This window comes from Nerophis lumbriciformis, linkage group LG25 (genome assembly GCF_033978685.3).
Source record: "Nerophis lumbriciformis linkage group LG25, RoL_Nlum_v2.1, whole genome shotgun sequence".
Lineage (NCBI taxonomy): Eukaryota > Metazoa > Chordata > Actinopteri > Syngnathiformes > Syngnathidae > Nerophis > Nerophis lumbriciformis.
The window spans coordinates 33224638-33251802 of record NC_084572.2 but is presented as its reverse complement, the minus strand read 5'-3'; the positions used below and the strand labels follow the sequence as shown (position 1 = coordinate 33251802).

Genomic DNA, 27165 nt, shown 5'->3' with positions numbered 1-27165 from the left:
ATGTATGTTATTTTTCTATATGTTCATATAGTCACATAAAAAAATATATATATATTATTTACAAATTATATATATATTTTAAATATCGATTCCATGCGTTTTTTCATTATAAGGATATATTTAAATATGTATATATTAAATGTATTGTTTTTCATGACATTCATGCAAAGACGTCTATTTTAAACAAATGTTTATATATTATATATTATTATTTTAAATGTAAATTAAATACTATTTTTAATCAAATTTATATATATTTATATAAACATATTTGATGTACTGCTTTAAATAAATATGGTGCATTGGGCACCACAGACTGTGGATGCTTTTAAAAAAAAGGGTTAGCCTTTTTTATAGATTTATCCGTGCTAGTTCTAGTTTTTATTTTTATAAATTTTTGTTATTATCTTTTTATTTATTTATTTATTTACTTTATTTTTTAATACACTGTAGCACTTTGAGGTTGTTTGCTCAATGTAAAGTGCTTTTTTTTTTTTTTTTTTTTTACAAATATAATATATTATTATCATTATCATTATCATTGATCATTATAATTATGTATTCCATATTTTTAAATAAATTATATGTATTATTTTTCCTTATGTTTATATGTCAGAAGCATGTATATTTTAAATATAAATATATATATATTTATTAATTATATTTATATTTAGATAAATATTACATATTAATTTTATTATATTAACATATTTATCGATATATAGTTTAAATAAATATCTGTTATTTGTATGTGTTTATGCATTATATTATTTATTGTATTATGTATTACAAAGTATATTAACACTTAAAATAATTATTGGATACTATTTTTTATTACAGCTATATTTTACATAAATCGACATTATTTATCATTATGTTGATGTATTTAAAAGTGTATATTTTAAATAAATATGTTATTTTTCTGTATGTGTAAATATTCACATACAAAATATTAGATATTAATTTCAAATCATATTTATATTTGAAATATTGATTCCACACTAGTTTTAATTATATTGATATATTTAAATATATATTAAATGTATTTTTTATGACATTCATACATGCAAAGACGTCTATTTTAAACAAGTGTATTTACTGTTTTTCCTTACTTATGTATTGTTTTCCATTTTATTTACATATATTTACATAAATACATTTGATGTACTGTTTTTCATTATGATTATATTTTAAATAAATATGGTACATTATTTTTCATTATAATTATGCATTAGATATATTTCTATTTTAAAATAATTATGATGTGTTATTTTTTATTATGGTTGTATATCAGATGCATGTATATTTTGCATAAATATGATGCAATATTTTTCATTATAATCATATATCACATGTATTTTCTAATTTAAATAAATAGAATGTATTCTTTTTAACATGTTAAGTGTAAGTAATTACATTGTTCAAAGTAAGACAATCCTATTTATTTTAAACAATCAATCAATCAATCAAAGTTTATTAATATAGCCCTTAATCACGAGTGTCTCAAAGAGCTGCGATATATTTTAAACTATAACATAAAAAATAACCCTATTGATTTTAAATGATGTTTGAATTTTTGAACAGGATTTTCATAATCCTCAAATAGGGGTTCTTAATTTGACTGAATTAAGAACCCTGTTGGTTTAAAAAAACAAACAAAATTAAAGCTGCAAGCAGCGATGGACGGGACCGACTTTGAGGGCTCATAAAATCCAAACCGGAGCAGTAATTAAAACTCTTTCATCAACTTTTAATCAGAAGGGTTCAATCTCTCTCCTGTGCTAATTTGAAGCCGACACGACAAACGCGCTCAGAGGAGATAATGTTTGAAAAAAGGTGACTGTTTTTACACAACTTTTGTTTTGAAGGGGGAATTGCAAATGTACGAAATATAGGTCTAAGTGAGACCTACATAGAGGTTTATGTTTCATGTCTCTACGACATTCCTACTGGGAGTTACAGGCAGTTTTGTCTGTGTTTTCTTTCTAGGGGGCGCTAGAGCGCAATTTTGAGTTTTGGGGTTTGGTTTTTTGATTAGATCGTAATTTTTGCCAGTCCTGATGTGTGTCCAATTTGGTGAGTTTTGAAGCATGATAAGGGGGTCAAATTACAGCTGAAAGAGGCGGCGGTATAATAATAAAACGCTAGAAATACAATAGGGTCCTCTGACCCAAAGGGACTAAGTCCCTAACAACAACAAAAACACGCCCAACAAGAACTCTTTTGATTTTGAATGATAAGCAAGACCTCTATTGGTTTTCAAATCATATGAAAGCGGAGATGTTTGGAGGAAAATGTTAAAGTGAAACTTAACACATGATTTGTCTTTGATACGGTTGATTTTCAAACATCACTTGTTCTTAAGAACCCTATTGATTTTGTTGAAATGCTATGTAATGCTTGAAGTCAAAATTGAAAGGAGTGGGTTCTTGGGTCATGTCAGACTTTAGAAAGATTCGCCAAACCAGCAAGAACACTGTTGATTTTGAACGGCGAGCAAGAACTCTATTGATTGACTCGACTGAACTATTGATTTTGAATTTTCACCCTCGGAACTCTACTAAGCAAGAACTATGTTGAGGTCAAAGTGGGCGTGGCTTGAAGTATTTTTGAAGTCATGTCAAGCGATGGAGAACCCTGTTGATTTTGAGGCCAACGTACGACGTGGTATTGTTTGGATCTGATCCCCCGATGCTCGTCGTGCGTTTGCGTGACGCCGAACCGCTTGACCGGTCGCCATGGCGACGCAGGGGTTGGGTGGCGGCGAGGATGATGATGATGATGATGAAGATCGACAGCGGAATAGCAGGCGGCGCTGTCAAAGTGTCTCACGTACGACAAGACGCCGCCGCGCTAATTACCCACGCTGCCGCTCACCGGCCGTCACCTCTCACCTCTCCGCCGCGTCACATGACCGCGACTCGGCGAGGTCACGAGGTCAGGGAGTAGCGACGTCCACAGCATGAAGACTGACGCTAAAAGGGGCGGAGTCACCTCCTGCCTTAGCGCGCTCCACAGCCCATCCGAACCATTTGAATATCAAAAAAATTAAAAATACAAATATCCCGGATTACCCGGAATTCCCGGTTTTCAGGGTAATTTTTCCCATTAAAAATGAACGGGCCATTTATCGAACTTGCACAACTCCCACATTTCTCACCCACGATTCCACACACTTCACCTTGGACAGTCAAACTACCATTTTTCAAGTTCAAAAAAATTCCAGGAATTCGCAGAATTCCCGGTTTCCCAAAGCCATATTTTCACTTATTCCTGGAAAGTTTTCACAGTCCACATTTTTTTTTAACCGTTTTCGACCATTCCACCTTCCAAACATTCCTCTTAGTTGGAACAACAGATTTTACCTTTTTTTTTGTACGAATTCCCGGTTTTCTCGAAATTCCAGGAATTCCGAAATAACCATTCTCAATTCAAACTGTTACTATGTCATTTTTCAACCCATTCCAACAATTCCAAAACCAACCCATTCATATAATTTAAGACAATTGTGCTAGTATCAATATTTTCAAAAATTCCCGGTTTTCCAGAGATTCCCAAATTTCCAGGAAATTCCCATTCAAATGAATTATTCACAGTTCAACAGTGCTCTAACTTCTCAAAATGTTGCACCAATTCTTAAACCAGATTCGGACCCTTCGACCATCCACACACATTACTCAAAGGTTTTACATTTCCTAAAATTCCTGGTTTTCCCGGAATTTTTCAGGTATTTTCTCCCCATTGACAATGAATGGGCATTATACAATCTACTGCATATCCCACATTTCTCATCCGATTCGAACTGTTCCACCATCCACCCCCTCATCTCACCTTGGACAATCAAACTACCATTTTCCAAGTTCAAAAAAATTCCAGGAATTCACAGAATTCCCGGTTTCCCAAAGCCATATTTTCACTTATTCCTGGAAAGTTTTCACAGTCCACATTTTTTTTTACCGTTTTCGACCATTCCACCTTCCAAACATTCCTTTTAGTTGGAACAACAGATTTTACCTTTTTTTTTTGGTACAAATTCCCGGTTTTCTCGAAATTCCAGGAATTCCGAAATAACCATTCTCAATTCAAACTGTTCCTACGTAATTTTTCAACCCATTCAAAAAATTCCAAAACCAACCCATTCATATCATTTAAGACAATTGTGCTAGTATCAATATTTTCAAAAATTCCCGGTTTTCCAGAGATTCCCAAATTTCCAGGAAATTCCCATTCAAATGAATTATTCACAGTTCAACAGTGCTCTAACTTCTCAAAATGTTGCACCAATTCTTAAACCAGATTCGGACCCTTCGACCATCCACACACATTACTCAAAGATTTTACATTTTCTAAAACTCCTGGTTTTCCCGGAATTTTTCAGGTATTTTCTCCCCATTGACAATGAATGGGCATTATACTAACTACTGCATATCCCACATTTCTCATCCGATTCGAACTGTTCCATCATCCACCCCCTCATCTCACCTTGGACAATCAAACTACCATTTTCCAAGTTTAAAAAAATTCCAGGAATTCCCAGAATTCCCGGTTTCCCAAAGCCATATTTTCACTTATTCCTGGAAAGTTTTCACAGGCCACATTTTATTTTACCGTTTTCGACCATTTCACCTTCCAAACATTCCTTTTAGTTGGAAAAACAGATTTTACCTTTTTTTTTTTGTACAAAGTCCCGGTTTTCTCAAAATTCCAGGAATTCCAAAATAACCATTCTCAATTCAAACTGTTACTACGTCATTTTTCAACCCATTCCAACAATTCCAAAACCAACCCATTCATATCATTTAAGACAATTGTGCTAGTATCAATATTTTCAAAAATTCCCGGTTTTCCAGAGATTCCGAAATTTCCAGGAAATTCCCATTCAAATGAATTATTCACAGTTCAACAGTGCTCTAACTTCTCAAAATGTTGCACCAATTCTTAAACCAGATTCGGACCCTTCAACCATCCACACACATTACTCAAAGGTTTTACATTTCCTAAAATTCCTGGTTTTCTCGTAATTTTTCAGGTATTTTCTCCCCATTGACAATGAATGGGCATTATACAATCTACTGCATATCTCACATTTCTCATCCGATTCGAACTGTTCCATCATCCACCCCCTCATCTCACCTTGGAAAATCAAACTACCATTTTCCGAGTTCCAAAAAATTCCAGGGATTCCCAGAATTCTCAGTTTCCCAAAGCCATATTTTCACTTATTCCTGGAAAGTTTTCACAGTCCACATTTTTTTTTACCGTTTTCGACCATTCCACCTTCCAAACATTCCTTTTAGTTGGAACAACAGATTTTACCTTTTGTTTTTTGTACAAATTCCCGGTTTTCTCGAAATTCCAGGAATTCCGAAATAACCATTCTCAATTCAAACTGTTACTAAGTAATTTTTCAACCCATTCAAAAAATTCCAAAACCAACCCATTCATATAATTTAAGACAATTGTGCTAGTATCAATATTTTCAAAAATTCCCGGTTTTCCAGAGATTCCCAAATTTCCAGGAAATTCCCATTCAAATGAATTATTCACAGTTCAACAGTGCTCTAACTTCTCAAAATGTTGCACCAATTCTTAAACCAGATTCAGACCCTTCGACCATCCACACACATTACTCAAAGGTTTTACATTTCCTAAAATTCCTGGTTTTCCCGGAATTTTTCAGGTATTTTCTCCCCATTGACAATGAATGGGCATTATACAATCTACTGCATATCCCACATTTCTCATTCGATTCGAACTGTTCCACCATCCACCCACTCATCTCACCTTGGACAATCAAACTACCATTTTCCAAGTTAAAAAAAATTCCAGGAATTCCCATGATTCCCGGTTTCCCAAAGCCATATTTCCACTTATTCCTGGAAAGTTTTCAGAGTCCACTTTTTTTTTTTTTTTTACCGTTTTCGACCATTCCAACTTCCAAACATTCCTTTTAGTTGGAACAACAGATTTTACCTTTTTGTTTTGTACAAATTCCCGGTTTTCTCGAAATTCCAGGAATTCCGAAATAACCATTCTCAATTCAAACTGTTACTATGACATTTGTCAACCCATTCCAACAATTCCAAAACCAACTCATTCATATCATTTAAGACAATTGTGCTAGTATCAATATTTTTTTTAAATCCCGGTTCTCCAGAGATTCCCAAATTTCCAGGAAATTCCCATTCAAATGAATTATTCACAGTTTAACAGTGCTCTAACTTCTCAAAATGTTGCACCAATTCTTAAACCAGATTAGGACCCTTCAACTATCCACACACATTACTCAAAGGTTTTACATTTCCTAAAATTCCTGGTTTTCCCGGAATTTTTCAGGTATTTTCTCCCCATTGACAATGAATGGGCATTATACAATCTACTGCATATCCCACATTTCTCATCCGATTCGAACTGTTCCATCATCCACCCCCTCATCTCACCTTGGAAAATCAAACTACCATTTTCCGAGTTCCAAAAAATTCCAGGGATTCCCAGAATTCTCAGTTTCCCAAAGCCATATTTTCACTTATTCCTGGAAAGTTTTCACAGTCCACATTTTTTTTTACCGTTTTCGACCATTCCACCTTCCAAACATTCCTTTTAGTTGGAACAACAGATTTTACCTTTTTTTTTTGGTACAAATTCCCGGTTTTCTCGAAATTCCAGGAATTCCGAAATAACCATTCTCAATTCAAACTGTTACTACGTAATTTTTCAACCCATTCAAAAAATTCCAAAACCAACCCATTCATATCATTTAAGACAATTGTGCTAGTATCAATATTTTCAAAAATTCCCGGTTTTCCAGAGATTCCCAAATTTCCAGGAAATTCCCATTCAAATGAATTATTCACAGTTCAACAGTGCTCTAACTTCTCAAAATGTTGCACCAATTCTTAAACCAGATTCGGACCCTTCGACCATCCACACACATTACTCAAAGGTTTTACATTTCCTAAAACTCCTGGTTTTCCCGGAATTTTTCAGGTATTTTCTCCCCATTGACAATGAATGGGCATTATACTAACTACTGCATATCCCACATTTCTCATCCAATTCGAACTGTTCCATCATCCACCCCCTCATCTCACCTTGGACAATCAAACTACCATTTTCCAAGTTTAAAAAAATTCCAGGAATTCCCAGAATTCCCGGTTTCCCAAAGCCATATTTTCACTTATTCCTGGAAAGTTTTCACAGGACACTTTTTTTTTTTTTTTACCGTTTTCGACCATTCCACCTTCCAAACATTCCTTTTAGTTGGAAAAACAGATTTTACCTTCTTTTTTTTTGTACAAAGTCCCGGTTTTCTCGAAATTCCAGGAATTCCGAAATACCCATTCTCAGTTCAAACTGTTACTACGTCATTTGTCAACCCATTCCAACAATTCCAAAACCAACCCATTCATATCATTTAAGACAATTGTGCTAGTATCAATATTTTCAAATACCATTTTCCAAGTTAAAAAAAAATACCAGGAATTCCCAGAATTCCCGGTTTCCCAAAGCCATATTTTCACTTATTCCTGGAAAGTTTTCACAGTCCATTTTTTTTTTATACCGTTTTCGACCATTCCACATTCAAAACATTCCTCTTAGTTGGGACAACAAACGTTCCTATTTTTTTGTACAAATTCACAGTTTTCTCAAAATTCCAGGAATCCCGAAATACCATTTCTCAATTCAAACTTTTACCACGTCAACATTTTTCAACCCATTCCAAAATGTCCAAAACCAACCCAATCATATTATCTAAGACAATATCTAGTATCAATATTTTCAAAAATTCCTGGTTTTCCCCAGGTTAAAAAATTTCCAGGAAATTCCCACTCAAATGAGTGGACATACAATGCCCTGAATTCTCAAAATGTGCCATTTTTAAACACGATTCTGACCTTTCAATCATCCAACCACACTACTCTTCTGATATATCAAACGCAAAACAAGTTTTAACTTTCCCAAATTCCCGGTTTTCCTGGGATTTTCTCCCCATTGACAATGAATGGGCATTACACAATCTACTGCATATCCCACAGTTCTCATCCGATTTGAACCGTTCCACCATCCACACACTCAAGTCAGCATGTTTCTTGGTTCCAAAAATTCCCTGGGTACCCGGAATTACCAGGAATTTCCCCTCATTGAAAATGAATGGGCAATATACAAACCTCTCCATATCCCACATTTCTCAACCGATTCGAACCGTTCCAACATCCACACACTCCACTCACCCTGGACATTCAAACCAAATTTCCCGGTTTGGAAAATTCCCTGATTACCCGGAATTTCCCCCATTGAAAATTAATGGGCAATATAAAAATCTCTCCATATCCCACATTTCTCAACCGATTCGAACCGTTCCAACATACACACAGTCCACTCACCCTGGACATTCAAACCAAATTTCCCGGTTTGGAAAATTCCCTGATTACCCGGAATTTCCCCCATTGAAAATTAATGGGCAATATAAAAACCTCTCCATATCCCACATTTCTCAACCGATTCGAACCGTTCCAACATCCACACACTCCACTCACCCTGGACATTCAAACCAAATTTCCCGGTTTGGAAAATTCCCTGATTACCCGGAATTTCCCCCATTGAAAATTAATGGGCAATATAAAAATCTCTCCATATCCCACATTTCTCAACCGATTCGAACCGTTCCAACATACACACAGTCCACTCACCCTGGACATTCAAACCAAATTTCCCGGTTTGGAAAATTCCCTGATTACCCGGAATTTCCCCCATTGAAAATTAATGGGCAATATAAAAACCTCTCCATATCCCACATTTCTCAACCGATTCGAACCGTTCCAACATCCACACAGTCCACTCACCCTGGACATTCAAACCACATTTCCCGGTTTGGAAAATTCCCTGATTACCCGGAATTTCCTCCATTGAAAATTAATGGGCAATATAAAAACCTCTCCATATCCCACATTTCTCAACCGATTCGAACCGTTCCAACATCCACACAGTCCACTCACCCTGGACATTCAAACCAAATTTCCCGGTTTGGAAAATTCCCTGATTACCCGGAATTTCCCCCATTGAAAATGAATGGGCAATATAAAAACCTCTCCATATCCCACATTTCTCAACCGATTCGAACCGTTCCAACATCCACACAGTCCACTCACCTTGGACATTCAAACCAAATTTCCCGGTTTGGAAAATTCCCTGATTACCCGGAATTTCCCCCATTGAAAATCAATGGGCAATACACAAACATCTCCATATCCCACATTTCTCAACCGATTCGAACTGTCTTAACACCCACACAGTCCACTCACCCTGGACATTCAAACCAAATTTCCCGGTTTGGAAAATTCCCTGTTTACCCGGAATTTCCCCCATTGAAAATTAATGGGCAATATAAAACCTCTCCATATCCCACATTTCTCAACCGATTCGAACCGTTCCAACATCCACACAGTCCACTCACCCTGGACATTCAAACCACATTTCCCGGTTTGGAAAATTCCCTGATTACCCGGAATTTCCCCCATTGAAAATTAATGGGCAATATAAAAACCTCTCCATATCCCACATTTCTCAACCGATTCGAACCGTTCCAACATCCACACAGTCCACTCACCCTGGACATTCAAACCAAATTTCCCGGTTTGGAAAATTCCCTGATTACCCGGAATTTCCCCCATTGAAAATCAATGGGCAATATAAAAACCTCTCCATATCCCACATTTCTCAACCGATTCGAACCGTTCCAACATCCACACAGTCCACTCACCCTGGACATTCAAACCAAATTTCCCGGTTTGGAAAATTCCCTGATTACCCGGAACTTCCCCCATTGAAAATCAATGGGCAATATAAAAACCTCTCCATATCCCACATTTCTCAACCGATTCGAACCGTTCCAACATCCACACAGTCCACTCACCCTGGACATTCAAACCAAATTTCCCGGTTTGGAAAATTCCCTGATTACCAGGAATTTCCCCCATTGAAAATCAATGGGCAATATAAAAACCTCTCCATATCCCACATTTCTCAACCGATTCGAACCGTTCCAACATCCACACAGTCCACTCACCCTGGACATTCAAACCAAATTTCCCGGTTTGGAAAATTCCCTGATTACCAGGAATTTCCCCCCATTGAAAATGAATGGGCAATACACAAACATCTCCATATCCCACATTTCTCAACCGATTCGAACTGTCTTAACACCCACACAGTCCACTCACCCTGGACATTCAAGCATTTCACTTCCACTCATGCGTATCAACGGTTCGGCGGCTTGTGCGCTACCGGAATTGCAAATTTAATGCACTGATTTGGATTAATTTGATAGGATGTCAGAGCATGAATCCTATTGATATATTTTTTAAATTGTTTTTATGTGCATATTTGTATGTACATTCTTGTGTTTTCAATTTGTCATATATATGGAACTCTAATTTTACTTAGTTGCATGTTTTAAAATACAAGATTTATTTCAATCCTCTAAATAACAACCTAAAAAAATGACAAAAAACTGTTTATTTTCTTAGTTGCTGCCATACTTTTATTTTGGAGCCTACTTTGCACTGAACAGGAAGTCAGAGTGTGTTTTAACATTGCGTAAATAGATACTGTGTGTAGATGATGTAATGTCGACATAAACTGACCATTTTTCTGAACAATGAAAACTTCTGATTTCACATTTTAGGTCGACATAATCGGTCGGCCACGTACGTCGACGTCGACTTAAGCCTTCGCGTAGCAATTAAGAAACGTTGACCTTTTTGGAAACAAGACAAACACGATGCAAAAAGTTGTCGACATAAACGTGCTCCACTATTTTTAGTTTTCGCATGAAAATGTTGCGGAAGTAAAAAAAGCAATTAGAGATTGGTTGAGATGTTTCAGCCTGTTGCATTATCTGCTGCCACAACAAAGAGCTTTTTTTTTTAAGCCTAATTAAAAAGCGGAGACGTTTTCCAATTAAAATGTCATCAAAAGAATGTGCGACTGAGATCAGCGCCGGGCCGCCGAAATCAATCAGACCACAAGAAAGACTTACACAACTTTACCGTAAACAACTTTTGTTCTGATCACACACTTTGAATAAAAAGCCGAAATTATTCTTTGTCCTGGTGAAAAACTGCGACGTTACCACTGTGATTAATAATAGCAGCATTAGCATCGAGCTAGGACATCTCAGATCACGTAGAAATCATAGAAAACATTTTGTTTTAATTAACTGTAAATTTTACAGTAAAAAACTGGCAGCTCAGTTGCCATACTTTTACTGTAAAAACAATATTTACCGTTTTTCACTTTACAACAATGTACTGTAAAAAAAAATAGATTTTGTGGTTTTAAAAAAATGCAGCTCAGTTGCCAGAATTTTACTGTAAAAACAACATTTACCGTTCTTCACTTTACAACAATGTACTGTAAAAAAAATATTGAATGTTAGAATAATTGTTTCTAAATTATCACAAAAACCTTGTATTATATTGTGTTCCTGACAAGAAGACAAAAGGTTGTCTTTGAAAACTACCAAGAGTAAGGCTCGTAAAACTCTACTGTGTAGATGAAGGTGTTCCTGTTTTCTCTCATGTATGGTAATCAACAGAAAGATATTATAACCCAAGGACTTCAAAGCGGACAGATGGCAGGATCTGCCCAATTTCCAGACGAACTCTTTTTGAAGTATTTTACGAACTCTCTTTGAACTATTTCATGGAACTCTTTTTGAACTATTTTACGACCTCTTCTTTTGAAATATTCCAAAGGCAACGCTGTTTACGACCCACTTCCCTCTGAAAGTGGAAGCGGTGGTCAGGTGGTTGGAGAAAGTCAAATAAAGAAGGAGTGCAATCTTTTGGCAGAGCGTGCTGAGATACTGTACAAGAGTACAGTGTGTCCAAGCGTGTCTCCTCAATTGAGTCCAAATTGAATTCTGTCTTTGTTTAATTCTTTGCCTCTTGTCTTGTTTAATAGATGTCATCAGTGTTTGAACCTGACATTGTGGTTAAAAAAAATGGCAGCTCAGTCACCAGAATTTTACTGTAAAAACAACATTTACTGTTCTTCACTTTACAACAATGTACTGTAAAAAAAAATATATATATATATTGTGGTTAAAAAAATGGCAGCTCAGTCGCCAGAATTTTACTGTAAAAACAACATTTATTGTTTTTCACTTTACAACAATGTACTGTAAAAAAAAAAATCGATTTTGTGGTTTAAAAAAAATTCAGCTCAGTTGTCAGAATTTTACTGTAAAAACATTTATCGTTCTTCACTTTACAAAAATGTACTGTAAAAAAAAAAAATCGATTTTGTGGTTTAAAAGAAATTCAGCTCAGTTGTCAGAATTTTACTGTAAAAACAACATTTACCGTTCTTCACTTTACCACAATGTACTGTAAAAAAAAAAAAAAAAAAAATATATATATATATATATATATATATATATATACCGGTATATATATTGTGGTTAAAAAAATGGCAGCTCAGTCGCCAAAATTTTACTGTAAAAACAACATTTATCGTTTTTCACTTTACAACTATGTACTGTAAAAAAAAAAATCGATTTTGTGGTTTTAAAAAAATGCAGCTCAGTCACCAGAATTTTACTGTAAAAACAACATTTACCGTTCTTCACTTTACAAAAATGTACTGTAAAATTTTTTTTTTTTAAATATTGTGGTTAAGAAAATGGCAGCTCAGTCGCCAGAATTTTACTGTAAAAACAACATTTACCGTTCTTCACTTCACAAAAATGTACTGTAAAATTTTTTTTTTAAAATATTGTGGTTAAGAAAATGGCAGCTCAGTCGCCAGAATTTTACTGTAAAAACAACATTTACCGTTCTTCACTTTACAACAATGTACTGTAAATAAAAAAATATATATATATTGTGGTTAAAAAAATGACAGCTCAGTCGCCAGAATTTTACTGTAAAAACAACATTTATTGTTTTTCACTTTACAACAATGTACTGTAAAAAAAAAATCGATTTTGTGGTTTAAAAAAAATTCAGCTCAGTTGTCAGAATTTTACTGTAAAACATTTATCGTTCTTCACTTTACAAAAATGTACTGTAAAAAAAAAAAATCGATTTTGTGGTTTAAAAAAAATTCAGCTCAGTTGTCAGAATTTTACTGTAAAAACAACATTTACCGTTCTTCACTTTACCACAATGTACTGTAAAAAAAAAAAAAAAAATAAATATATATATATATATATATATATATATACCGGTATATATATTGTGGTTAAAAAAATGGCAGCTCAGTCGCCAAAATTTTACTGTAAAAACAACATTTATCGTTTTTCACTTTACAACTATGTACTGTAAAAAAAAAAAATCGATTTTGTGGTTTTAAAAAAATGCAGCTCAGTCACCAGAATTTTACTGTAAAAACAACATTTACCGTTCTTCACTTTACAAAAATGTACTGTAAAATTTTTTTTTAAAAATATTGTGGTTAAGAAAATGGCAGCTCAGTCGCCAGAATTTTACTGTAAAAACAACATTTACCGTTCTTCACTTCACAAAAATGTACTGTAAAATTTTTTTTTTAAAAATATTGTGGTTAAGAAAATGGCAGCTCAGTCGCCAGAATTTTACTGTAAAAACAACATTTACCGTTCTTCACTTTACAACAATGTACTGTAAATAAAAAAATATATATATATTGTGGTTAAAAAAAAAAGGCAGATCAGTCGCCAAAATTTTACTGTAAAAACAACATTTATCATTTTTCACTTTACAACAATGTACTGTAAAAAAAAAAATCGATTTTGTGATTTTCAAAAAAGGCAGCTCTGGTTCCCCAGAATTTTACTGTAAAAACAACATTTACCGTTCTTCACTTTACCACAATGTACTGTAAAAAAAAAAGAAAAAAGAACAATATTGTGGTTAAAAAAATGGCAACTCAGTCACCAGAATTTTACTGTAAAAACAACATTTATCGTTTTTCACTTTACAACAATGTACTGTAAAAAAAATGTATTTTGTGGTTTAAAAAAAATGCAGCTCAGTTGCCAAAATTTTACTGTAAAAACAACATTTACCGTTCTTCACTTTACAACAATGTACTGTAAATAAAAAATATATATATTGTGGTTAAAAAAAATGGCAGCTCAGTCGCCAGAATTTTACTGTAAAAACAACATTTACCGTTCTTCACTTTACCACAATGTACTGTAAAAAAAGAAAAAAATAGAACAATATTGTGGTTAAAAAAAATGGCAACTCAGTCACCAGAATTTTACTGTAAAAACAACATTTATCGTTTTTCACTTTACAACAATGTACTGTAAAAAAATTTATTTTGTGGTTTAAAAAAATGCAGCTCAGTTGCCAAAATTTTACTGTAAAAACAACATTTACCGTTCTTCACTTTACAACAATGTACTGTAAATAAAAAATATATATATTGTGGTTAAAAAAAATGGCAGCTCAGTCGCCAGAATTTTACTGTAAAAACAACATTTACCGTTCTTCACTTTACCACAATGTACTGTAAAAAAAGAAAAAAATAGAACAATATTGTGGTTAAAAAAAATGGCAACTCAGTCACCAGAATTTTACTGTAAAAACAACATTTATCGTTTTTCACTTTACAACAATGTACTGTAAAAAAAATGTATTTTGTGGTTTAAAAAAATGCAGCTCAGTTGCCAAAATTTTACTGTAAAAACAACATTTACCGTTCTTCACTTTACAACAATGTACTGTAAATAAAAAATATATATATTGTGGTTAAAAAAAATGGCAGCTCAGTCGCCAGAATTTTACTGTAAAAACAACACTTATCGTTTTTCACTTTACAACAATGTACTGTAAAAAAAAAACCAATATTGTGGTTAAAAAAAAGGGCAGCTCAGTCGCCAGAATTTTACTGTAAAAACAACATTTATCATTTTTCACTTTACAGCAATGTACTGTAAAAAAAATAAAAATATTGTGGTTAAAAAAACTTTATGACTTAAGCTCCAGACTTCCTTTATTTGTTCGATATTGTCATTACTGCCACAAGTGGTGGAAAGGTGTATTACAACTGAGTTGTTGAGAAACTGGTATTTTTTGGCGGCCCAACTATATAGCCCCGGCCCTATGGTTAAGAAACACTGTGTTAAGTAATGATCTAAGCCAGTGGTTCTAAAACCTAATAAAACACCATAATGGCTAACATTAAAATACAGTCACGTAGTAGGCCTAACTATTCATTAAAAACAAGACAGCAGTTTTATTTAACAAGTATATGAAATATTTTTGGCTACTGTAATAATAGACACAGTTTGAACAGTAACACTGTGTGTGAACTAATTAATTAAAATAAGTGATTATTTTGCGTACCACTAGAGGGAGTCGATCACACCTGGTATTATATTAGGTAAGAACAAAACAAAGTATGACCAAACTTTTTCCGCTGAGGGCCACTTGGAAACCTATCCCATTGTTTTTATGGATTCTTCTACGCAGTCATGTGGTCCCGCCTGCAGGGGGCGGAGCTTGCACGTATCAATAAACGTGCTGCCAGAGTTTTGTCACTTATTGGGGAAAACAAAAGCATGATTGAGTGCTTCTGATGTCAAATGAGAGTATAATGACTTAAAAAGAGTGCGGACACACACACACACACACACACACACACACACACACACACACACACACACACACACACACACACACAAAACAATATTAATACTAGTAATTTGTTTTTTAAAAGCTGTCCCATAAATCCGGTGTGCCGTGAAATGCAACAGGGTGTCTTTAGGGGGCCAATCCGTCACGAGCACGCTCGGAGGGACATTAAACCATCTTCAAACACATCTCAGAGAGAGAAGACGAAGTCATTCGGCACGTTATCGTACAAAAGTGACTTTTTGACACCATGCCCTCGGATCAACGTGTGCCCCCGAAATACGTGGTTTGCTCCGCCCTCGTTTTGACTATATAAACGCCTTCGTTCTCTTCCGACAGCTGGACGAGCACACTCTATTTAAAATTTAAAAAAAAAAAGGCTTTACTACACATCTTAAAATGCTAACAATCACATTTGTTTGCCCACGACAACGGTAAAAATGTATGAAAAAAAGAGCGAAAAAGCATCATTTAATGAGAAAAAAAATACATTGTTCTATTGATAACTAAAAATAATACTTTTGTCACTTATTTAATTATCTATAATACTTTTCTGTCTTGCCTCTGGTGAGGGGGGGTCACATTTTTTCTCCTGCCGTCTTTTCCTGTCTTGCTCTCTTTTGTCTTGTCTTGTCTAAACTTTTTTCGAAGCCTCTTTGCGCTGTCCTTCAAATCTAAACATCAAACATGGAATTGATCAGCGGGACTCTCGACTTTATTGACAAAATCTTTTCGACGAGGAAAAGAGGTTCTGGGGGAGCCTGGCTGCCCTGATGGAACCATTGCTGAGAGATTCCTGGGACAAATGGAGAATCATGTGCCTCTCAGTCCTTTCCATCGAGGACGTGGAAGACATCTACCTATTTGGAATCATGATCGCTGATTGGGCTGGGCATTGCTCTGGTGTATCGTAAAATTCGTAAGACGATGGCGGCCACTCAAGGAGCCCAAAGGCTGTTCGTCACAATGGAAGGTTTGGTCCGGGCTGTGGGAACACAGACTGTAGCGATTTCTGAACTGAATCGCAAAATGGATCACATCATGGAGAAGCTTGCTGTAAAGGAAGGATTGGACATGAGGGCCAGCATGGACGTATAGAACAGGCAAGCCATTGAGAAAAAACAAAAATCCTTATCTACGATATGACTCCCCCGAATGGCCTTGAGACAAAAACAGGCTGTTCTGTAATCATGCCCTGAGGAATTTCAAAGATGGACGCTTTTGACCTCCCTCCCTCCTCCCCTCCTCAACGACACCTGGGAAACGAACTTTGCTTGCATTGCATGCAGAACGACTCCGGGCTCATGAACATTACACTTCACCCAAAAGCTATGGGCATATATACAAACACACTCCCCACCCCCACCCAACGCCCCTCACCACCACCGCTTAATTCCTCTTCGGGGTGATGGACGGCTGAAAAGCGCTTTATAGCAGCAGGCTGGCCTCCAGGGCCCCAAATGTGTGCTATGCTAAATTAGTTTTTTTCTCTTGGACTTAGTCTGGACCCCCTCCCGAGGGTCCAGCCTTTGACTGATATTTTTTACTCTTCCCCCCTTTCCCAATATCACCTTTTTCCCCACCTTTTTTAAGGAGTGCCGTAAGTGGCTGATCCGTCGGCGGTCCCGTCTTGTCTCCCTGTAACGTATGTCTGCTCTTAGTGGGACTGTGCCTAAAATGTCATTTCAGTTCTTATGTGTCCTGTACATGTTAAAGAATGGACAATAATAAAGCATCTTGAATCTTGAACTTATTACACACGTTTTGATGTATAATGTCTGTTTTTTGTTTTTTTTTGCAAGATGAAAAAATAGCAAAATGGCCCCCACATACTTAAAGGCCTACTGAAATGCGATTTTCTCATTTAAACGGAGATAGCAGGTCCATTCTATGTGTCATACTTCATCATTTCACGATATTGCCATATTTTTGCTGAAAGGATTTAGTAGAGTACATCGATGATAAAGTTCGCAATTTTTGGTCGCTGATAAAAAAAGCCTTGCCTGTACCGGAAGTAGCAGACGAGTAGTGTGACGTCACAGGTTGTGGAGCTCCTCACATCTGCACATTGTTTACAATCATGGCCACCAGCAGCGAGAGCGATTCGGACCGAGAAAGCGACGATTCCCCCATTAATTTGAGCGAGGATGAAAGATTCGTGGATGAGGAAAGTGAGAGTGAAGGACTAGAGGGCAGTGGGAGCGATTCAGATAGGGAAGATGCAGTGAGAGGCGGGTGTGACCTGATATTCAGCTGGGAATGACTAAAACAGTAAATAAAAACAAGACATACTGTATATATACTCTATTAGCCACAACACAACCAGGCTTATATTTAATATGCCACAAATTAATCCCGCATAACAAACACCTCCCCCCTCCCGTCCATATAACCCGCCAATACAACTCAAACACCTGCACAACACACTCAATCCCACAGCCCAAAGTACCGTTCACCTCCCCAAAGTTCATACAGCACATATATTTCCCCAAAGTCCCCAAAGTTACGTACGTGACATGCACATAGCGGCACGCACGTACGGGCAAGCGATCAAATGTTTGGAAGCGTACTCACGGTACCGTGTCTGCGTATCCAACTCAAAGTCCTCCTGGTAAGAGTCTCTGTTGTCCCAGTTCTCCACAGGCCAATGGTAAAGATTGACTGTCCTCTTCCGGGAATGAAAACAATGAAACACCGGCCGTGTTTGTGTTGCTGCAGCCGGCTGCAATACACCGCTTCCCACCTACAGCTTTCTTCTTTGCAGTCTCCATTGTTCATTGAACAAATTGCAAAAGATTCACCAACACAGATGTCCAGAATACTGTGGAATTTTGCGATGAAAACAGACGACTTAATAGCTGGCCACCATGCTGTCCCAAAATGTCCTCCGCAATCCGCGACGTCACGCGCTGACGTCATCATACCGAGACGTTTTCAGCAGGATATGTCACGCGAAATTTAAAATTGCACTTTAGTAAGCTAACCCGGCCGTATTGGCATGTGTTGCAATGTTAAGATTTCATCATTGATGTATAAACTATCAGACTGCGTGGTCGGTAGTAGTGAGTTTGAGTAGGCCTTTAAACTTTCAAATGTTGTATGACTGTGAATAAAATATACATTTACGGGATATTTCTGTGTAAAAAACAACGTGTAAATAACAACGTGTAAATCACAACGTATATAACCGCGACTTATAGTCTAATGCGACTTATATATGGAAACATATTGTCATCTTCTAAAATTGAGTGGGTGCGGCTCTTTTTTGCTCTTTTTTTGTCATATTTTTACCGCTGTTTTTATTTTCCGACAACATCCTGCTGTCATAACTTGGTCCTGGGTGTTTGCTTTTCCGGGATGCAACGGAAAGTTGGCTCGGGCGAGACGGGAATGTGAGTACATAATTTATTTAATACATCCAAAAAAAAGTACAAACGAAAAGCGCGCACAGTGGCGGAGAAAACGAGTTGGCTATGAAAACAAATACTTGCACAAAGGCAGAAACTATGAACAACAAAAAACACTAACTGTGGCTTAATAAACAAAAACTTACTTGGCATGGAACCGGCATGAAAAAAGAGCAGCAAGGGTCATAAGGGTGTGGAGAGTGTGTAGAAGCATAAATGCGGGGATGTCACCAGAAGGACAAACTGAAAAACAATGAACTTAAATACTACAGACATGATTAACGAAAACAGGTGCGTGACTCAAAACGTGAAACAGGTGTGTGACGTGACAGGTGAAAACTAATGGGTTGCTATGGTGACAAACAAGAGTGCACAATGAGTCCAAACGTGGAACAGGTGAAACTAATGGGTCATCATGGAAACAAGACAAGGGAGTGAAAAGCCAGAAACTAAGGAGTCCAATAACTAAACAAAACATGACTAAAACAAAACATGATTACACAGACATGACACCTGCGGGCCGCACTTTGGACACCCCCGCTCTGTTGTTAATTGTCCTCCTATCCTCGTTCTGGCCAAGGACTTTGAGGCCCCTGCGATCTCTCTGAAAGAATGGAATTTATTTTTCTTTTCGAATTTTGAGCTCGGGGGACGGGCGGGAGCGCGAGGCGGAGCCTTGGAAGGCGCTTCCAGACGTCAAAGTGATTTATATTTGAGGGACCGCGGGGCAATGCGAAGCCCCTCAGTGCCGCTTTAGCGAGTAGAAGAGTGTCAGCGTATTCATTTAGCGGCAACAAACCTAATAAAATCATTTGAAATGTGATTCTTTCACACCCCCCCTACTGGATTACAACATCACTTTTCATTCCAACACAACTAAGAGCTTCATCGGGCCAATAAACCTAAGAATATCTGTCATTAAATATGACAGCTGCCATATTCTAGTTCTGTTCTGCAGCCGTCAACACAGCAGCACGACGTCTTCACCATAAATCCATGCTTTCATGGAGCAATGAAGCAAGAAAACATGACTCACAGCTGAGCTGAGCAGAACGGACGCATACGTTGATGTTCCTTGACATACAACGCAGGTCCACTTCACGTCCATCCAACGCTTAGCTTAGCTTAGCGAAAGATAAGTCAGTAGAAGCGGAAATAACCTGTTGAATCCGCCCGGACTATATGAATGATGATTAGTGTTCCGAATAACGGCCAGAACTGGGTTAAAAAGAACTTGATATCAAGGAGAAGGAGGCAACATCACACAGCAAACAACACACACAATACTACTTCCGGCGAATAAAGAACTACATAACCACAAAAAAGATTAAACAGAATTGCCGTCAATGCCGGCAAACTGCACAAGCACAGCTGCCGACGTCACACGTCGATTAACAACAAGCACCACCTTCTAAAAGGCACATACGCACGCTCTGCTCTCATGAAACATCTCGACTGCATATGCCAAATATTGGAAGATTGAAAGTATTTATTTCATTTTTTTTAAAGTAATGCAATTATTACTTTCCCTATTAAGTAATTACATTTATTAGAAGTAACTACATTTTTGAAAAAGTAACAAGTAACTATAGTTGCTAATTTTTAAAAGTAATTTTTCAATCACTGATAATCATATATGTATTTCATGTATTATAATGCATATTATAATTTGTATGTATTTCTTTTATTTACCTTTATTTTTGTTGCAGTCATTGTTATTGTTACTATATGTGAAAAAAACATAAATAAATACAAAATAAAAAATAAAATATATATATATATATATATATATATATATATGTATTTATTTTATTGTATTATTTTTTTTATTTTAATAAATATTTTTTTCTCTAAATGTTTTTAAACTTGTAATTATTTTCTGAATAAATATATATATATATATATTCAGAAAATAATGAATGAATGAATGAATATATATATATATTCAGAAAATAATTAAAAGTTTAAAAACATTTAAAGAAAAAATGTATTTATATTTTATATATATATATATATATATATATATATATATATATATATATATATATATATATATATGTATTTATATATATATATATAGTATATATATATATATTTATATATATACACACAGTATATATATATATATATATATATATATATATATATATATATACATATATTTATATATATATATATATATATAGATATATAAAATAATATATAAATATATATATATATATAAAATATCAATATATATACATATATATAAATATAATATATATAAATATAAATATATATATATAAATATATATATATATATATATATATTTAAAATATACATATATTTTTTCTTTAAATGTTTTTAAACTTGTAATTATTTTCTGTATATATATACATTCATTCATTCATAATTTTTTGAATATATATATATATATATATATATATATATATATATATATATATATATATATATATATATATATTCAGAAAATAATTACAAGTTTAAAAACATTTAAAGAAAAAAAATATTTATTTAAAAAAAAAAAATATATATATATATATATAAATATATATATATATATATATAAAATATAAATACATTTTTTTCTTTAAATGTTTTAAACTTGAAATTATTAGATATATATATATATATATATATATATATATATATATATATATATATATATATATATATATATATATATATAAAACGTAAAACAAATACAAGTATACAAATATATATTTGTTTTTAAATGTATATGTGAGAAAACATATATGTATATATTTTTTTATACATATATATATATATATATATTTTTTTTTCATATATGTATAAATATATATATACAAAATAATACTTATTTGTTTTATGCTTTTTTTCTTGTATGTTTTTTTTTTTAATGATTAATCTATTTTTATGCACCCCTAAAATAAAAATACATTTTAATTTGTACCATCCTTATGATAATGTATAATTTATTTATTCATTATTCTGGTCCAATCAGGATGAGACGTCACCTTCTCAGGGGTCATCGACCTTCCAAAGATGCGCTCTGGCGCCCCCCTCAGGCGGCCAGCAAAAGGATATGGACTGGAGACCATGCGGATGCACAAACTGCGAGGACATGTGGTCTGCTTGAGGCAGAAGAAGACCACAGGGACCAGCTCGGGGTGCGGCACCACCAGAACGCTGGCGGCGCTGCTGCCGCCGTCGTCGTCTTCCTCGTCATCGGCCTCCTCCTCCTCCTCCTCGGGGCCAGGGAGGTGGTAGGTGGAGCGCCCGCGGGGGGAGGAGGGTCGGGTGATGACACCGTCGCCGCCGTCGCCACCGGCAATGGTTGCCGCCGCCGCCCGGGCCATGGTCGCCGCCGACCGCGCCGATGATGCCTCAGCGCCGGGGCCCTCCTCCTCTTCCTCGCTCGTCATGGCAACGCAACAGTCTGCCACGGGAAGAAAAAGACAAAACGCTTTTAAACTGTGCGCCCATCGACTTTGCCGCGTAAAAGTCAAAGCGGGAAGCAGCGGGACGTGCGGCCTCCATTATGAGAGGAAAACGCCAAAGGGCTAAAAATACACACGGAGGCTTTTGTCGAGTTTTTTTTTTTTAAGACCGCCTCGTGGTCGTCCACACAAGTGACATGACACGAGGGGAGGAAATCGTTAGGATGACTGAGTGGCGGTCAAGAATGGATTCTCCACGACACAAAAGTCCAGTTGGAAGCTTTTAGCGACGTTAGCTACACCTGCACGTTCTAATATGCAGCACATTCTTTTCTTTTCATTCAATACACAAATATTTTACTCAACTTAATCCAAAATAATGGCTTGCAAGTGTCTTATAACCTCGTACAGTCATGTGTGGCGCCCCCTATGTGCTGTGTTGAAATTTGTCTTGCTAGCATATTGTCGGAGGCAGATATTTACATATATCCGAATTTAAGTGTTACTTCTTTTCATTTCATTTTCATTCTACAAAACAGCTAGTGTTTTTCTTCCAAACGTGGTCTTTTAGGTTGTCTGCAAAACTGTGTGCTTAACCTTGAAGTGAGGAATGTTAGAGAGAGAGATAATGGACATTTGTTTTGGCTAGAGAGACATGACTGCCAGGGACTTAAGAGGGGAGAGGGTTTTTCGGGGGGGCAGACCATCTTAGCGAAGCGATTGAATGTTCTATGCTGGACTGGTCTCAATGTATATATGCAAAGCTTTGCAAATATATTACAAAATACCTATTCTGTCTCTGGTGGTTTTTCAACTCAGCTTTCAGTGTCGTAAAGAGCTTGGGAGCGACTTGTGACTTGAATTCCCTGGGAGGAACAACTGGTCCAAAACGCAACAATATATATATATATATATATATATATATATATATATATATATATATTGTCCAAAATGTTTTGGTATCCTGGAGCATTCAAAGTTCCTTTCACTGGAACTAAAGGGCCAAGCCCAACTTCTGAAAAAACAGCCCCGCACCATAATTCCTCTTCTGGGAAGGCTGTCCACAAGGTTGCGGAGTGTGTTTATAGGAATTTTACACCATTCCTCCAAAAGCGCGTTGGTGAGGTCACACACTGATGTCGGTCGAGAAGGCCTGGCTCTCAGTCTCCGTTCTAATTCATCCCATCTATTGGGTTCAGGTCAGGACTCTGTGCAGGCCAGTCAAGTTCATCCACACCAGACTTTGTCATCCATGTCTTTATGGACCTTGCTTTGTGCACCGGTGTACAGTCATGTTCCCACAAGGTTGAGAGTATGGAATTGTCCAAAAATGTTTTAGTATTCAAAGTTCCTTTCACTGGAACTAAAGGGGTCAAGCCCAACTCCTGAAAAACCAACCCCACACCATAATTCCTCATGGCACTTTGACGCCACGGCAGGGCCTCTTGATCCCCCCCCTAGTGGTAGAAAACAGTCAGTACAAGTTACCTTGACTCACTAATGAAGTGTCCGGCGAGTGAGTTTGTTTCCTATTCCGGGCCCCCGCTCACAAGGTCGTCTTCAGGCCATGTTTCCGGGGACGCGTTTAATTGGCCCGTCCAACTTCGGTCCCCAGGCAGCTTTGAATTATATATTCCACTCCAGCACCCAAAATAAAATAAAAAATTCTGCAGACTGCGGCAGGCGGGGAAAGGTCTTAAATGTTGCAGCAATGCAGAAAGACCACAACGTAACCCGCGTCCTGCCTTCCCGTGTGGCGCCTCGTTAGGACTTCATTGTTTGCTGCGTCCAGTCAAAGCAGACGTGTCTGAAGCCCGGGAACAAAGGGCCACCTTCACACCTTCACACCTGGAGACTTTAACGAGGACTGCACTGCACCTCTGCGTGGCACCTGCTTTGCAATCATCGCCACTATGACTCACGTATTTCTCACAGTTTGAAAGATGTCCAGACATGAATAAACGTTACGTCTGTTATATATCGCAGTGTTTTTCAACCGCTGTGCCGCGGCACACTAGTGTGTCTGGTGTGCCGTGGGAAATTATGTAACTTCCCCGAATTGGTCCAAAAAATATTTTTTTGCAAATCAATAATAATAATAAGAATGTGCCGTTGTCTAGTGCGGTGTTTTTCAGACCTTTTTTGGTATGTAAAAGGTATAAACCAAAAATGAACAAAAGGCAAGTCCCGCTAGGAAAAGGCACTGAAGCATAGGGAAGGCTATGCCATACGGATTTTCCGGGAGACTCCCGAAATTCAGCGCCTCTCCCAAAAACCTCCCGGGACAAATTTTCTCCCGAAAATCTCCCGAAATTCAGGCGGACCTGAGTGACGTGTCGACAGCCTGTTTTCACGTCCGCTTTCCCACAATATAAACAGCGTGCCTGCCCAATCACGTTATAACTATAGAATGATCGAGGGCGAGTTCTTGGTTTCTTATGTGGGTTTATTGTTAGGCAGTTTCATTAACGTCCTCCCAGCGCGGCAACAAACACACAACAACAGCAGTCACGTTTTCGTCTACCGTAAAGCAGTTCGTCTGCCGTAAACAGCAATGTTGTGACACTCTTAAACAGGACAATACTGCCATCTACTGTACATGCATACGTGACAATAACATCTCGGGCTTTTAGAGAGTGCAGTGCACAACTGCGCACACAACAAGGAGACGAAGCAGAATGCATCATCAGAGAGGGTGTTCAGCATGGCTAGAAAAATAGTGACAGAGAATAGAACAAGGATGGACAATTCAACCCTTAACTCAACATTGAGTAGATGAGTGTTATGTGTGTGTATATGTGTAAATAAATGAACACTGAAATTCAAGTATTTATTTTATATATATATGTGTATATATATATATATATATATATATATATATATATATATATATACACATATATATACTGTATATAGCTAGAATTCAATGAAAGTGAAGTATTTCCTATATATATATATATATATATATATATATATATATATATATATATATATATATATATAGGAAATACTTGACTTGGTGAATTCTAGCTGTAAATATACTCCTCCCCTCTTAACCACGCCCCCCCGACCACGCCCCCCACCTCCCGAAATCGGAGGTCTCAAGGTTGGCAAGTATGGGCTATGCAAAACAAAAGTAAAACTGAACTGGCTACAAAGTCAACAAAAACAGAATGCTGGACGACAGCAAAAACTTACAGCGTGTGGAGCAGAGACGGCGTCCACAAAGCACATCCCGTACATGACATGACAATCAACAATGTCCCCACAAAGAAGGATAGCGTACGCACAACTTAAATAGTCTTGATTGCGAAAACAGAGCAGGTGCGGACATTAGCACTCAAAGGAAGGTGTGACGCTGCTACAGGAGAACACCAACAAAACAGGAAGGGTCACCAAAATAACAGCGCAAGACAGGAACTAAAGCACTACACACAGGAAACAACAACAAACTCAAAATAAGGCACGACAACATGGTGGAGTTTCATTTTTTAACCTTTTCTCCTGGTGGTGTGCCTCCGTACTTTTTGGCTATGCAAAACAAAAGTAAAACTGAACTGGCTACAAAGTCAACAAAAACAGAATGCTGGACGACAGCAAAAACTTACAGCGTGTGGAGCAGAGACGGCGTCCACAAAGCACATCCCGTACATGACCTGACAATCAACAATGTCCCCACAAAGAAGGATAGCGTACGCACAACTTCAATAGTCTTGATTGCGAAAACAGAGCAGGTGCGGACATTAGCACTCAAAGGAAGGCGTGACGCTGCTACAGGAGAACACCAACAAAACAGGAAGGGTCACCAAAATAACAGCGCAAGACAGGAAATAAAGTACTACACACAGGAAATAACAACAAACTGGTGGAGTTTCATTTATTAACCTTTTCTGCTGGTGGTGTGCCTCCGTACTTTTTTTAATGAAAAAAATGTGCCTTGGCTCAAAAAAGGTTGAAAAACACGGATATATCGCATCGCAAATGTAGCTGTGGCATGTTTTGATTCGTGACAGGGGTGTCGAACGTACGGCCCGCCTGAACAGGTTTTATCCGGCTTTGGTAAGTATAAAAATGAGCTGAAATTTTTGAATGAAAGAAACTGCTCTTCTAAATGTGTCCACCGGATGTCGCAATAGCAATTCTTTGTATCGCATGGCTTCAGAGGGGGCGGAGCTATGTGCCCAGGTTAAGATACAGCAGTGTTTTTCAACCTTTTTTCATTGAAAAAATCCCGAGACACACCATCAGCAGAAAAAATTGTAATAAATGAAACTCAGCAGCTGATATTGACAGTAAAAAGTCATTGTCGCAATTGTTGGCTATGACTTTAAAGCATAACCAAGCATGCATCACTATAGCTCTTGTCTCAAAGTAGGTGTACTGTCACCACCTGTCACAGTTTTTTGCTGTTTTCCTGTGTGTCGTGTTTTAGTTCTTGTCTTGCGCTCCTATTTTGGTGACTTTTTCTCTCTTTTCTGTATTTTCCTGTAGCCGTTTCTTGTCTTCCTTTGAGCGATATTTCCCGCATCTACTTTGTTTTAGCAATCAAGACTATTTCAGTTGTTTTTATCCTTCTTTGTGGGGACATTGTTGATTGTCATGTCATGTTCGGATGCACATTGTGGACGCCGTCTTTGCTCCGCAGTAAGTCTTTGCTGTCGTCCAGCATTCTGTTTTTGTTTACTTTGTAGCCAGTTCAGTTTTAGTTT

The 27165-nt window shown here is 36.7% G+C and overlaps 1 protein-coding gene across 1 annotated transcript in view; it reads right to left on the bottom strand.

Annotated features, from left to right (window-relative positions):
- LOC133621842 (voltage-dependent T-type calcium channel subunit alpha-1I-like) overlaps positions 1 to 24316 on the bottom strand; it is a 317273-nt gene extending 292957 nt beyond the window's left edge. The window contains exons 1-2 of the mRNA XM_061984241.1: positions 23945 to 24316; positions 22104 to 22455 (exon numbers count right to left, since the gene is read on the bottom strand). Coding sequence (XP_061840225.1) covers positions 22104 to 22441 — 338 coding nt within the window. The 5' untranslated portion in view covers positions 22442 to 22455; positions 23945 to 24316. The remainder of the gene's footprint in view (positions 1 to 22103; positions 22456 to 23944) is intronic.
- Between the last annotated feature and the right edge of the window lie 2849 nt (positions 24317 to 27165).